General features: G+C 38.7%; 1 protein-coding gene across 1 annotated transcript in view; it reads left to right on the forward strand.

Annotated features, from left to right (window-relative positions):
* SYTL5 (synaptotagmin like 5) overlaps nt 1-16,595 on the forward strand; it is a 128,761-nt gene that overhangs the window by 74,087 nt on the left and 38,079 nt on the right. The window contains exon 8 of the mRNA XM_053579914.1: nt 8,245-8,351. Coding sequence (XP_053435889.1) covers nt 8,245-8,351 — 107 coding nt within the window. The remainder of the gene's footprint in view (nt 1-8,244; nt 8,352-16,595) is intronic.

Consider the following 16,595-nt stretch of genomic DNA (forward strand, 5'->3'; position numbering starts at 1 on the left):
AAAGAAAGACAAAGATGGACAGACAGAAAGACACAGACAGACAGACTGACAGAAAGACAGTGAGAGAATGACAGAGACAGAAAGACAGAACAATAGATAGAAAGATGAACAGACATTAAAACAGACAGACAGACAGAAAGACAGATAGAACTATAGACAAAAAGACACAAAGAAAGAAAGACACAGAAAGGTAGATGAATAGACAGTAAGATGGACAGAAAGACAGAAAGAACAAAGACAGGCAGAAAGACAGAAATACAGACAGAATGACAGAAAGACAGATGGACAGACAGATGGATGGACAGAAAGACAGACAGAAAGACAGAAATACAGAGAGACAGAACAACAGACAGAAACAGACAGAAAGACAGACATTAAGGCAGACAGAAAGAACAGATGGAAAGACAGACAGACAGAAGGACAGACAGAAAGAAAGACAGAAAGAACAAAGACAGGCAGAAAGACAGAAATACAGACGGAAAGACAGAGAGAAAGACAGACGGACAGAAAGACAGAAAGACAGACAGAAATGCAGACAGAGAGACAGAACAACAGACAGAAAGACAGAACAACAGACAGACAGAAAGACGGACAGACAGACAGAAAGAACAGACAGACGGAAAGACAAACAGACAGAAGGACAGACAGAAAGATAGAAAGACAAATGGAACAATAGACAAAAAGACACAAAGACAGGTAGACAGAATGAAAGACACACAGAAAGACAGAAAGACGAACAGACAGTAAGACAAATATGGACAGAAAGACAAAGACACACAGACAGAAAGATGGACAGACAGAAAGACGGACAGAAAGACAGACAGAAAGACAAAAGATTGGACAGTCAGAAAGGAAGAACAACAGACAGGCAGAAAGTCACATAGACAGACAGAAAGACACACAGACAGAAAGACAGAAAGATGGGCAGAGAGAAAGAACGACAGAAAGTCAGAAATATAGAGCAACAGACAGCAAGACACACAGACTGACAGATAGAAGGATAGAAAGACAGAAAGACAGAACGATACACAGAAAGGCAGACAGACTGACAGAAACATTAAAAATTAATGTTTAAGTAATGTGCTTTGGTCAAAATTAAATCCAATTTATATGAGAATTAGTCACTGTTTTCTTTTTTTTTTTCTTTTCCTTTCTCTCATCCCCTCCCTCCTTCTGTCTGCTCTTCCCTTCCCCCATGCTCCACCATGTCATTAATTGTCATTAATTGTCCTAATATCAAAGTTGAGTACATAGGATTCATACTTCTCCATTTCTGTGATGCTTCACTAAGAATAATGTGTTCCACCTCCATCCAGATTAATACAAATGCTTCTCCATTCCTGTGATGTTTTCTCTCTGTCCATCTTCCTGTCCTTGGCTGTTTGTCTTTCTGTCTGTCATTCTGTTTGTCTTTCTGTCTTCCTGTCGATTTTTCTGTCATTCTGTCTTTCTGTCTGTCCATGTTTCTGTCTTTCTGTGTGTCTGTTTTTCTGTCTCTCTGTCTTTATGTCTGTGTGTCTATATGTCTGTCCATCTTTCTTTCTGTCTTTCTTTTTGTCTGACTTTCTGTCTGTTGTTCTGTCTTTCTGTCTGTCCATCTTTTTGCTTTTCTGTTTCTTTCTGTGTGTCTTTCTGTCTTTATGTCCATCTCCTCGTCTTTCCCTATCTTTCTTTGTGTCTTACTGTCTTTCTGTCTGTCTTTCTATCTTTCCATCTGTCTTTCTGTTTATCTGTCTGCCTTTCTTTCTGTGTGTTGTTCTGTCTTTCTGCCTATCTGCCATTCTGTCTTTCTCTCTGTCTATCTTTCTGTCTTTTGTCTGTCTTTCTGTCTGTCTGTCTGTCTGATTTTCTGCCTGTCATTCTGTCTTTCCACCTTTTTGTCTTTCTGTCTGTGTCTCTTTCTGTCCATCTTTCTGCCTGTCTTTTTTTCTTTCTGTCCGTCTTCCTGCCTTTCTGTGTCTTTCTCTCTTTCTGTTTGTCCATCTTCCTTCCTGTCTGTCTTTCTTTGTGTCTTTTTGTCTATCGTTCCGTCTGTCTTTCTGACTCTATGTCTGTCTGTCTGCCTTTCTGTCTGTCATTCTGTCTGTCTTTCTGTCTCTGTCATTTTTTCTGTCTGTCTTTTTTTCTGTCTGTCCTTCTATCTGTTTCTCTGTCTGTTTTTCTTTCTGTCTGTCTTTCTGTCTTTCTGTATGAACATCTTTCTGTTTCTTTATGTCTTTTTGTCTTTCTGTCTGTCTTTTTATCTTTCCATCTATCTTTCTTTCTGTCATTCTGTCTGTGTGTCTTTCATTCTTTGTCTTTCTGTGTGTGTGTCTTTTTGTCTCTATGTCTCTCTGTCTGTGTGTCCTTCTGTCTGTCTGTCTGTTCATCTTACTATCTGTACTTCTGTCTGTAAAAGACAGAAAGACAGACATAGAGAAAGACAGAACAAAGACGGGCAGAAAGACAGAAATACAGACAGAAAGACAGAGAGAAAGACAAATGGACAGACAGACAGAAATACAGTGGGACAGAGCAATAGAGACAGACAGACATTAAGACAGACAGAAAGACAGACAGACATTAAGACATAAATACAGAAATACAGACAGAAAGACAGATGGAGAGACAGACACACAGACAGAAGGACACACAGACATAAAGACAGGTGGAATAATAGACAAAAAGACAGAAAGGAAGAAAGAAAGACACAGAGAAAGACAGAAAGACAGACAGACAGTAAGACAAACAGATGGACAGAAAGAAAGACAAACAGAAAGACAAAAATTTGGACAAACAAAAAGAGAGAACAACAGACAGGCAGAAAGTGACACAGACAGACAGAAAGAAAGATAGAAAGACACACAGACAGAAAGAAAGGTAGAAAGAACAACAGACAGGCAGAAATACAGACCAACAGACAGAGAGACACATAGACTGACAGACAGAAGGGCAGAAAGACAGACAGAAAGATAGAACGATACACAGAAAGACAGACTGACAGAAAGATAGAAAGAAAGACATCAAATGGACAGACAGACAGAGGGAATGACACAGATAGACAGAAGGACAGAAAGACAGATAGACACACAGACAGAAAGAAAGACAGATGGACAGCCAGATAGCAAAACAGAACAACAGACAGAAAGACAGACAGCAAGACAGAAAAACAGACAGAAGGACAGAAAGACAGACAGATGGACAGACAGATGGAAAGACAGACAGAAAGACAGATGGACCGACACACAGACAGAAGTCAGACATACAGACAGAAAGACGGAGAGAAAGACAGACAGAAATACAGACAGACAGAAAGACCTTGAGAGAGAACAATAGACATACAGAGACAGAAAGACAGACAGACATTAAGACAGACAGAAAGGCAGACAGACATTAAGACAGACAAACAGACATAAGGACAGAAAGACAGAAAAACATAAGGACAGAAAAATAGAAATACAGACAGAATGACAGACAGACAGAAAGACAGAGAGATGGACAGAGAGAAAGAATGACAGACAGGCAGAAACACAGACCGACAGACAGAAGGACAGAAAGAACGATACACACAAAGACAGACCGACAGAAAGACATACAAACGGACAGAAAGACACACAGACAGACAGGAAGACAGATGTACAGACAGACACACAGACAGAAGGACGGACAGACAGACAGACGGAAGGACAGACAGAAAGACAACAGATATTAAGAAAGACAGGGACAGCAATATAGCAAAACAGAACAACAGACAGAAAGACAGAGACAGGACAGACAGATGGACAGACAGCAAGACAGAGCAACAGATATAAAGACAGAGAGACAGAACAACAGACAGACCGACAGAAAGACAGACATACAGACAGATAGCAAGACAGATGGATGGACAGACAGACAGCAAGACAGAACAACATATGGAAAGACAGATAGACATAAGGATAGACAGACAGGACAGATGGACAGAAGACCAATGGACAGACAGCAAGACAGAACAATAGAAAGACAGAGACAGGACAGACAGATGGACAGACTGCAAGACAGAACAACAGACATAAAGACAGAGAGAACAACAGAAAGACAGACCGACGGACAGACAGAAAGACAGATGGACAGCAAAACAGAACAACAGAAAGACAGATAGACATAAGGACAGACAGATAGAAAGACAGATGGACAGACAGACAGCAAGACAGAACAGACAGAAAGACAGAAAGACACACAGACAGAAAGAAAGATGGACAGACAGACAGAAAGACGGACAGAAAGACAGACACAGAAAAAGTTGGACAGACAGAAAGAACAACAGACAGGCAGATAGTCACACAGACAGACACACAGACAGAAAGGCAGAAAGACACAGAGACAGACAGAAAGATGGACAGAGGGAAAGAACGACAGACAGGCAGAAACACAAACTGACAGACAGAAAGACACCCATACTGACAGACAGAAGGACAGAAAGACAGACAGAAAGAACGATACACAGAAAGACAGACAGAAAGATGGACAGACAGAAAGAAAGAAAGACATACAATGAACAGACAGAAGGATGGAAAGACACACAGACAGACAGAAGGACAGATGGACAGACAGACAGAAAGACGGACAGAGAGACAGATGGACGGACAGACAAAGGACAGACGTATAGACAGAAGCACAGACAGAAAGTCAGACGGACAGACAGTTGGAAGGACAGACAGAAAGAAAGACAGATGGACAGCCAGATAGCAAAACAGAACAACAGACAGAAAGATAGACAGCAAGACAGATCAACAGACAGAAGGACAGACAGACAGAAAGTCAGATGGACAGACAGAAGGACAGACAGAAAGAAAGACAGATGGACAGCCAGATAGCAAAACAGAACAACAGAAAGACAGACAGACAGATGGACAGCCAGCCAGAAGGACAGACAGACAGAAAGACAGACAGACAGAGAGACAGAAATATATACAGACAGAAAGACAGACAGCAAGATAGAACAACAGACAGACAGAAAGACCAACAGGCCGACAGACAGACAAGTACAGACAGACAGAAAGACACACAGACAGAGTCATATGGACAGAAAGAGAGACAGATGGACAGACAGACAGACAAACAGAAAGACAGACAGATGGACGGACAGACAGAAGGACAGACAGAAAGTCAGATGGACAGATAGATGGAAGGACAGACAGAAAGAAAGACAGATGAACAGCCAGATTGCAAATCAGAACAACAGAAAGAGAGACAGACAGAAGGACAGAAAGACAGACAGTAAGACAGACGGATGGACAGACAGAAAGACAGAGGACAGATAGACAGAAAAACAGATGAACAGAAAGACCGATGGACAGACAGACAGCAAGACAAAACAACAGACAGAAAGACAGACAGAAGGACAGACAAACAGAAAGACAGATGGGCTGACAGAAGTACAGACAGACAAAGAGACACACAGACAGAAAGACAGCAAGACAGAACAACAGACAGAGAGACAGAAGGACAGACACACAGAAAGACAGATGAACAGAAAGACAGATGGACAGACAGAAATAAAGACAGATGGACAGACAGACAGACATACAGGCAGAGGAGAGACAGAAAGTCAGACGGACATACAGATGGAAGGACAGACAGAAAGAAAGACAGATGAACAGACAGAAAGACAGATGGACAGACAGAAAGAAAGATGGACAGACAGACAGGACAGACAGACAAAAAGACAGATGAACAGAAAGACCAGCGGACAGACAGACAGCAAGACAGAACAACAAACAGAAAGACAGACAGACGGAAAGACAGATGGGCCAACAGACAGACAAAAAGACACACAGACAGAAAGACAGAACAACAGACTGAGAGACAGACAGAAGGAAAGACACACAGAAAGACAGATGAACAGACAGAAAGACAGATGGCAGACAGAAGGACATACAGAAATAAAGACAGATGGACAGACAGACAGAAAGACATACAGACAGAAGGAGAGACAGAAAGTCCAACAGACATACAGATGGAAGGACAGACAGATAGAAAGACAGACAGAAGGACAGACAGAAAGATAGATGGACAGACAGACGGCAAGACAGAACAACAGACAGCGACAGACAGAAGGACAGACACACAGAAAGATAGGTGGACAGACAGAAAGACAGATGGACAGACAGAAAGACAGACAGAAGGACAGATAGAAAGACATACAGACAGAAGGACAAACAGAAAGTCAGACAGACATACAGATGGAAGGGCTGACAGACAGAAAGAAAGAAAGACAGATGGACAGACAGCAAAATAGAACAACAGACAGAAAGACAGACAGAAGGACAGACAGAAAGATAGAAGGACAGAGAAACAGACAGAAAGACAGAAAAAAGACAGATGTGTGTCTTTCTATCTTTCCATCTGTCTGTCTTTCTGTCTTTTTTTATTATTAAATCATAGCCGTGTCCATCTTTCTGTCTGTCTTTCTTTCTGTCTGTCCGTCTTCCTGTCTTTCTGTCTTTGTTTGTCCATCTTCTTTTCTGTCTTTCTTTGTGTCTTTTTGTCTATCATTCCATCTGTCTGTCTTTCTGACTGTGTCTGTCTTTCTGTCTGTCATCTGTATGTCTTTCTGTCATCTGTATGTCTGTCTCTGTCATTCTTTCTGTCTTTCTGTCTTTTTGTCTGTCTTTTTTTTCTGTCTGTTGTTCTGTTTCTCTGTCTCTGTTGTTCTGTCTTTCTCTCTTTCTGTCTGTCCATCTTTCTGTGTTTCTTTGTGTCTTTTTGTCTTTCTGTCCATCTTTCCATCTGTCTTTCTGTTTGTCTGTCATTCTGTCTTTCCATCTGTCCATCTTTCTATCTGTCTGTGTGTCTTTCTGTCTTTGTTTCATTCTGTCTGTCTGTGTGTCTTTCTTTCTGTCTGTCTGTCCTTCTGTCCATCTTTCTTTCTTTCTTTTTAGATAGAGTCTCATTATGTCACCCTGGGTAGAGTGCCATGGCATCACAGCTCACAGCAATCTCAAACTCTTGGATTTAAGCGATTCTCTTGCCTCAACCTCCCAAGTACCTGGGACTACAACAATGCCCTGCCTGGCACCCACAACAATGCCCTGCTGTTTTTTTATTGCAGTTGTCATTGTTGTTTAGCTGGCCTGGGCTGGGTTTGAACCTGCCATCCTTGGTGCGTGTGGTCAGTGGCATAATGGCCACCCTATATAGAGTTAAAATCATGATAAAATCCTTGACATTAAGAAGTTCAATCTTCTCAGATGATGATATTCGTATAAAGCCTAAGGCAAGAGTCTATGTGTTGAGTTGAGCTGTCTCTTCTAGCCAGTCAGCTCCCGCAGAGTTTTCTAAATGTCTCTTGTCATTACTGTATTTTTCCCAGGAGTAGAAAAGCAATTCACTTGTTAAATGAAAAATTATAAACTAGCTTAGAAGATGACACCATAGAGTCTGCTTCTCCTGCTTCTACCCAACAGCTCCTGTTGGGCATTATGCTAAGCACTTCTGCATTATTTCCATTACCATTTCAAACTTACAAACTTGATTACTCTCTCTTATCTTTCTTATTTATAAGTAAATATATCTATTTCAGTAGGGCTTTGGTGTGTGACTATTGTGTGGTTATAAACTTACCTGTCTTGGTAAGCTACCCATAGCATTACTGAGGGATATATTGCTCCATATACATGCTTCCAGTTTTATATGTTTAAACTGAAAGCAAGATATTATTCTGATGAAAGAATGCTCTAGTGCCTTATGGAATAGAAAATCTTCTCAATTTATTTATAGCTGTTACTTTCTTGTGTGAAAGGAACATCCTATATCATTTTTAAGTGGCAGTTTATAATTGGTGGACTTGCATTTTATGTCAAATATAAAAACATAGTGAATACTCTAAATGTTGAAACCAAAAATGGTTATTGGGTCTTTTTTCCAATCTTAAAAGCCCATTCTAAGAGAGTTTTTTTTTTTTTTTAATCTAGGAGCAAAAAGGAAGTCTTCAACATTTTAAAATTTGGCATTTTTTTGGTACAGCATTTACCTCCTGTGCTCAAAGGAGAAATAAACATGTATGTGTTAGTAATTCGGTCCAAGGCAATTTCCAAAATGCTATAAAAATGGAAACATGTTAACATAAACAGGATGAAGTTACTGACTGACTGTTGCTTTCATAACATTTCCTATACTGTATGCCTAAAAAGAATTGGAATAATGATGAAACATTTGCAGTGATAAATGAAATCTTCTACCAAAATAAGTTGATTCATGCCTTTCTTTTTTCTCTCCCTCCAGACTGGAGTCAATCTGAGTTAGACTTCAGTGAATCATTTACAGAAGACTTAGAGGATGCTGTAAGTGTAAGAAGCAAATCTGTCCCTGGAGCTTTAGATAAAGACTTGGTGAGTTAGATATGGAAGGGAATCTGATGATATGAGAAAAGAAGGGTATGATCTTGCTCCAAGTGGTTCCACTTTTAGGTGATGATGAGTTGAGACTACAGTGAGAATATACAATCATCTTCCCATTAGTTTCACAGTTAACATATAAAAGCAACTGAGTGAATGATTTAAGGAATGAGTCAGTTCTCAAGCTCATGTGGGCTGACAATTACTGCTGCCTCAGAGTACAAGCAGGACTATGCTCAAGTCACACAGGGCAACAAATCCTGCCACCCACAGATCAGAGTAGGAAAGTTCCCACAGCATATAATAACCATGGGCAGGGCTGTGATCACATATCTGAGTAAAGCACCTGGCAAGCAGAGTCAGGCTGACAATTGCCTCTGCTAGTGGAACTAGGTGTGGCATTGACTCACTGCAATGTGGAAGCTGCCACTGACAACCACAGGGGAAAGGTGAGGCACGAGATGATCACAGTGCTTCCACCCATCTCATGCCTGGTCAATCCTCCAGAATAGGATATAATTACATCATGCAGGGACCTGTACTTCTTTGCACTAAGTGGGAGAGTTCCCTGCAGAAGAGAACAGTTACACTGCAAGCTTTTCTGTCTTAAGCTGAGAGAAGAAATTTCAGATAAGAAGGAAACAGAATAAAAATCCTCTGAAAACATAAAAATACTATTTTAATATGCCCAAATAACTACAGTAGGTCTCTAGCAATGAACAACCCCCCAAAGGCAATTGGCAAAATGTCAGAGATGGAGTTCAGAATGTGAATGGCAAATAAGATAAATGGAATTGAAGAGAAAGATAAAAACCAACATAAATATTCAAAAAATATTCTGGGACATGAAAGAAAAAATGAAAAATTCACTAAAGAGATAGACAACATAAGAAAAGATATAATAGAATTTAAAGAATGAGTCACTTGGGGGATTTCAAAATGCAGTGGAAACCTTAAACAACAGAATAGACCAAGGAAAAGAAAGAATTTCAGAGCTCAAAATAAGCTTTTGAACTAACCCACTCAAAGATGCAGAAAAGAGTAGGCGGCACCTATGGCTCAAAGGGGTAGGGCACCAGCCCCATATGCCAGAGGTGGCGGGTTCAAACCCAGCCCTGGCCAAAAACTACAAAAAAAAAAAATGCAGAAAAGATAATAAAGAAGAATGAACAATCGCTCAGAACTATGGGATTATGCAAAGTGGGCCAAAATAAGAATTATAGGGATCCCTGAAAGAGAGAGGAAAAAGAAAAAAGGATGGAAAACCTAATTCCTTCAAGGGAATTATTAGGAAAAAAACATCCCCAGTATCACCAGAGATTCAGATATCCAGATATGAGATCATCAGCTACCGGGAACAATGCATGGGTATATGGCACACTTCCTGGGTGAAGCACCACCACAACTTAGACTTTACCTTACAAATGCAAACAATGTAACCTAATCATATGTACCTCAGATTAATCTGAAACTTTAAAAAAGTCAAAAATAATAGATATTGACATAGAAGCACAGAAAATGAATGCTTATACACTGTTGATGGGACTGCAAATAGTACAACCTGTATGGAAAAGAATAAGATGTCTTAAAGAAGTAAATATAGAGTTACCGTTCAATCTAACAATCCTACCTCTGAGTATGAACCCAAAGGAAAAGAAGTCATTTTATCAAAAAGACACCTGCATTTGAATGTTTATTGCTTAATGTACCATTGCAAAGATGTGGAATCAAACTAAGTGCTCATCAGTTCTGGAGTGAATAAAGAAATGTGAGTGTGCACAGACACACAATTAGCAACACAAAGGAATAAAATATGTCCTTTTCAGCAACTTGGATGCAACTGGAGACCGTAAGCCTAAGTTAATTTCAGGGTTGGAAAAACAAATACCAAATGTACCCTTTAATAATTGAGATCTAAACAATGGGCACGCATGGGCACAAAGAGATGTAAAGGACATTGGAAACCAAGAAAGGGGGAGGTTGGATGGAGTGAGAGGTTAAAAATTTATCCATTAGCTTTTATGAACATTATTCTGGTGATGGCACACTGAAAGCCCCAACTTAAGCATTATAAAAGATATTCATGCAACAAAAACATTTGTACTACCATAATATTTTAAACTTTTTAATGAAAGAAATAACTATAACAATGAAAAACAATACAAATAAAAAGTATAGTACAACTATTTACATAGTTTTTCCATGTATAAAAAGAGAATGATTAAGAAAAGACTACAGGTAATCAGGATAGTGAAAGAAGATTATCCTTAAGAGCCTGCTAAAGATTTCAATTTTTATATAAAAACTCATCACTTAATATAAATCTTGGAGACAACAGATTACAACATTTCCTAAGCCAAATATTTATTACTAGACTTATATTACTATATATTTTATGTAAAAAATTTTCTATCTCCAGCTACTTCCAATAAACTTCTCAACTGAGACTAAATTATGTGAAAATTAATGTTTTGGTGAGCTCATTTATAAAATGAGAAGGTTAAATTAGATTATCGTTAAGATTCTTTCCCATGGTAATATACTGATGTTCTGCTTTCTATAACTGATATAATAAAATTTGAACTCCTTGGAAGAAATACATAGCACAAATAAAATGTTATTAACGTTTCAAACCAGGAAATTTAGAGTTCTAAAATGAAATGTTACTTTCTACAGTATAAAAAAGTGGGAAGTTAAAATTCACCCTAAAAACAAGGGAGGTAGACAATGGAATCAAGTGGTTTTAAAGTTTACTTGTTCTCAACTGCTAATTCTAATGTTACTTAACTATTCTTGATCTTAGAAAACAATTAAAATCTTTAAATTTATAGTATTGATCCAGTATAATCTTTTTTTTTATTAAATCATAGCTGTGTACATTGATGATCCAGTATAATCTTAAGACTTACACCTGATCTTAAAATTAGCTTAAGAAATAAAATTACAAATCAAATTAATTTATGAATATATATGCAAAATTTGAATACAATATCAAGTAAGATCTAGCAGTGAATAAAAAACTGCAATAAGAAGTAAATTTTATTCTAGGTATGAATGGAAGAATTTATCTATATAAGAATATATGCTAATATATTAATATATTAAAGAAGAAAATGAAAACTGTCAATAGATGCTGAAAACTTTAGATAATATTTTATAGTCATCCTTGATTTAAAAATTGAAAATGAATATAAATCATTTAAATACATTTTTCAAAATGCTAAGTATCAAAAAAGCCACAGTAGATGTCATTTTAACTATTAACATGATAAAGACATTCCCATTAAAATCAAGAACAAAACAGGGACTGTCATTATTAGTATTACTAGTCAACATTGTTCTGAAGGTTCTGGAAAATGCAGTAAAACAATAAAATGTAATGATATTTATAAATATTAAATAAGATATGAAATTAATACTTTTTATTAATACTTTGCTGGTATATCAAGAAAACTCTAGGTAATTTAGTAATAAAATCTACTAGAATTAAGAAGAGGTTTGGGAAATACCAAAAGCTCAAATAATCTGAGTTTGTAGTCCTTTTGGGGACAAGCAGTAGACCTGTGAACTGGCTAGAAATTTAATAGGAAATCCAATCAATACAGTCATACACAGCCTTGATAAGCTCTCCCTGCATTTATTACAGGGGTTGGGGGAAAGGCAAAAACTGGTGGGTGCAAACTATTCAGGCACCCCTGGCTCACCATGAGCCTGACCACATGCACAAATAAGATATGTGAATTCCCAGTGGGAACTAACAGCTGGCAAGACTTGAAAAATGCCTGATTTTGAAGGCATTCTAACAACAACACACAAATCCTTTGAAAGAGGGTGGCTTTAGGTGTTTGAGCACAATCTATTCATGATCATTAACTAGCCACTACACTATGCACATACAGGGGTGATTCATAAGAAGTCTGGCTTAATTTTTTTAATTAAAAAAATTGTACAGAGACATTACTAGGCATAAATTAGCCAGACAACAGATTCTACAGATTAGTCCAGGGAAGTTACTAAAGAAACCCAAAACCAAACAAGCAGAGAGGCAACAACAGCAACCCTCAGGAATATAAATAATCAGAATTCAGAGTTTTTATGAAGGCAACTCTATCTTTTGTTGATCTATGAAGTGATCAACAAAATTGACCAAACTTTAGCTAGCCAGGATTTCTCAACCTTGGCACTATTGACATTTTGGGCTGCAATGATTAGTTGTGAGGGGCTGTCCTATGTAATATAAGATATTTGGATGCATCCCTTGTCCTTACCCACTATGTGCCAGTAGCAGTCCTCCTGTTGTGACAATTACAAGTGTCTCCAGATATTACCAATGTTCCCTGTAGGACAAAAATCACTCCCAGGTGAAAATCACTGAGCTAGAGTGGCCAATAAAAAAGTGAGAAAGCACAAATTACCAAAATCAGGAATGAAAGAGGTAATACCATTACCAACATAACAGATCCCTTAATGATTATAAAGTAATACTATGAAGAACTGTATGCCAACACAAATCAAATGAAATGGACAAATTCCTGGGAAGACACAAATGACCAAAACAGACTAAAGAAAAAGAGAAAAAGAAAAGAAAAAATAAATAGAAAATCTGAAGAGAGATCTATAAGTAAAGACATTGAATTAAGTTATTTAAAATCTTCCATCTGGAAGATATATGGAGAACACTCAGAGATCTAAAAATAGATCTGCCATTCAATCCTGTAATCCCTCTGCTGGGCATATACCCAGAAGACCAAAAATCACAACATAACAAAGATATTTGTACCAGAATGTTTATTGCAGCCCAATTCATAATAGCTAAGTCATGGAAAAAGCCCAAGTGCCCATCGATCCACGAATGGATTAATAAATTGTGGTATATGTATACCATGGAATACTATGCAGCCTTAAAGAAAGATGGAGACTTTACCTCTTTCATGTTTACATGGATGGAGCTGGAACATATTCTTCTTAGTAAAGTATCCCAAGAATGGAAGAAAAAATACCCAATGTACACAGCCCTACTATGAAACTAATTTGGGACTCTCACATGAAAACTATAACCCAGCTACAACTTAACAATAGGGGGAAGTGGGAAAGGGGGGGGTGGGTAGAGGGAGGGGAATCGGAGGGATCACACCTGTGGTGCATATTACAGGGGTATTTGTGAAACTTGGTAAATGTAGAATGTAAATGTTTTGGCACAGTAACTGAGATAACGCCGGAAAGGCTATGTTAACCACTGTGATAAAAATGTGTCAAATGGCTTATGAAGTGAGTGTATGATGCCCCATAATCATATCATTGTATACAGTTATGATTTAATAAAAAAAAAAATAAAAAATAAAATCTTCCATCTGGGCTGGGCACAGTGGCTAATGCCTGCAATTATAGAATTCTGGGAGGCCGAGGTGAGAGGATTGTTTGAAGTTAGAAATTTGATACCAGCCTGATCAAGACCAAAACCCCATCTCTACTAAAAATTAAAAAAATTATCCAGGGCATTGTGGTGGGCACCTGCAGTGCCAGCTTGTCAGGAGTCTGAAGCAGGATTGAATGAGCCCAGGAGTTTGAGGTTGCAGTTAGCTAGGCTGTCACTATGGCACTTTAGTCTGGGCAACAGAGTGAGACTGTGTCTCAAAAAAAAATTGATTGGCTGGCTGCCCCTAGAGGCCAGGGACAGGAAGAAGCCATCCAGAGTTTTCAGTTGTTGGGGGAAGCTGCTTGTTAAGTGGAAAGCTTAGAAGAGTGGGCAGACTCAAACACTATACAGTAACCAGACTTGACTACCGGCTGGTGTGGACTTGCCATAGGTTTGGTGGCTGGTAAGGCAGCCAGATAGGGAAGGTCTTGGAGGCCGGGGGCTGCCATTGTGGGAAGGTCAGGAGAAGGTCTTAGGAGGGGCCTAAAGCACAGCCATCTTAATTCTGCCTGCCGGGATAAGAATGCCACTCTTGGGACAGGGTGAGGGACTCCCACACTCCACAGGAACTGGAATAAGGGGGTACTGTGAGGCCTGCCACTGAAGGATTCTTGTGAGCATTAAAACCCCAACTTGGCGGGGTCTGAGTGCTGAGGAAAGAATCAGGCAATCACCAAAGGCAACTAAGATTGGAATGAGGGCCATAGAGGTTGCTGGCTGTGCTTTCTCCTTAAAAAAACCACAGAGCCACCTGGTGGCCGGGTGATATATTGCAATATACCATCATCAAGAGCAAGGATGTCTGTTTAAAACAAAAGAGGCAGTGAGAAGTAAAAAGGAGGACAAGGAAGTGAACAAGAAGAAAGAACACATGGGGCCGGGACCAACAAACAAATTCAGGCAACATGAAAAACCAAAATAGAGGAACTCCCCCAAAAGATCATGAGGCAGCTACTGCAGAAGACTCCACCTATAAAGAATTAATGGACTTGACAGGGAATTTTAAATATGGATGATAAAGACAATAAAAGAAATGGACACGTAAATGGAAAGACAGAACCAAAAGTTAGACAAGAGATGTGTAGAATATAGAAGGATATGGTGGATTAAGGAAATGAAGGAGACAATCAGGGAATGTAAAGATGCAGTAGAAAGTATCAAAAATATGTTAGACCATGGAGAAGAAAGAGCCTCAGAACTAGAAGATTAAGTAGTTCAAGAGGCAAAAAAAGAGAGAAAGCAGAACAGGCACTTAGAGAATTACAAGACTCCATCAAGTGTTCAAATATATGAAGAATAGGGATTCCTGAAGGGGAAGAAGATTGTCCTAAAGGAATGGAGCCCTACTGGAGAGCATCATAAAGGAAAACTTCCCAAGTTTTACTAAATACGCAAACACACTCCTTTCAGATGGATAACGAACACTGGGTCATTTCAACACAAACAAAGCCTCTCCGGGACACATTTTGATGAACCTGTCCAAAGTCAAGATGAAAGAAAAAATTCTACAAGCAGCCAGAGTAAGCACCAACTAACCTACAGAGGCAGAGCCTTAAGATGACAGCAGACTTTTCACCTGAAAACTTCCAAGCCAGAGGAGCATAATCACCCACCTTCAACATTCTTAAATTAAACAATTTTCCAGCCCAGAATTCTGTATCCTGATAAATTAAGCTTCAAAATTGATGGAGAAATCAAGTCTTTTGCAGATATACAAGCACTGAGGAAATTTGCCACAACAAGACCCGGCTGTACAGGAAATACTTAGACCTATTCTCAACACTGACCACCACAATGGACCACCAGCAAAGTAAAGACCCAGAAGCTAAATGTCAAAACACAGCTTCCACAATGGCACAAAGGATAAAACTACACAACAGAATTTCACAAAATAAGATGAATAGAACTCCACCACACTTATCAATTCTCTCAATTAATGTCAACGGACTGAACTCACCACTGAAGAGGCACAAGCTGGCTGATTGGATAAAAAAGCACAAGCCATCCGTATGCTGTCTCCAGAAGATACACATAGTCTTAAAGGACAGATCAAGACTCAGTGTTAAGGGACAGAAAACAGTATTTCAAGCAAATGGAAATCAGATGAAAGGAGGGGTTGCAATCTCATTTTCAGATACAAGCAGATTTAACAAAGCAACTAAAGTTAAGAAAGACAAAGATGGACACTTTATTCTGGTCAAAGGAACAATTCAACAAGAAGACATTTCAATTTTAAATATTTATGCACCCAACTTAAATGCTCCAAGATTTATGAAACAAATCTTGATTGGTCTAAGTAATATGATATACCATAATACCATAATGGTTGGGAACTTTAACACCCCTCTGACAGAACTGGGCAGATCCTCTAAATAGAAACTAAACAAAGACACAAAGGACTTAAATATGGCCCTAGAACAAACTGGATAAATAGACATATACAGAATACGCCACCCCAAATCTAAGGAATATACATTGTTCTCATCAGCCCATGGTACATACTCCAAAATAGACAACACCCTAGGATATAAATCAAACCTCAGCAAAATTAAAAGAATAGACATTATACCTGTATCTTCTCAGACCACAAAGCAATACAGGTGGAACTCAACTCCAACCAAAATGTTCACACCCACACAAAGACTTGTAAATTAAACAACCTTATGCTGAATAATAGTTGGCTTCAGGAAGAGATAAAAGAAGAAATCATTAAATTCCTCAAACATAACAACAATGAAGACACAAGTTACCAAAACCTGTGGGATACAGCAAAAGCCACCTGAAGAGGGAAATCTATCGCATTAGATGCCTACATTCGAAAA

This window comes from Nycticebus coucang, chromosome X (genome assembly GCF_027406575.1).
Source record: "Nycticebus coucang isolate mNycCou1 chromosome X, mNycCou1.pri, whole genome shotgun sequence".
Taxonomy (NCBI): domain Eukaryota; kingdom Metazoa; phylum Chordata; class Mammalia; order Primates; family Lorisidae; genus Nycticebus; species Nycticebus coucang.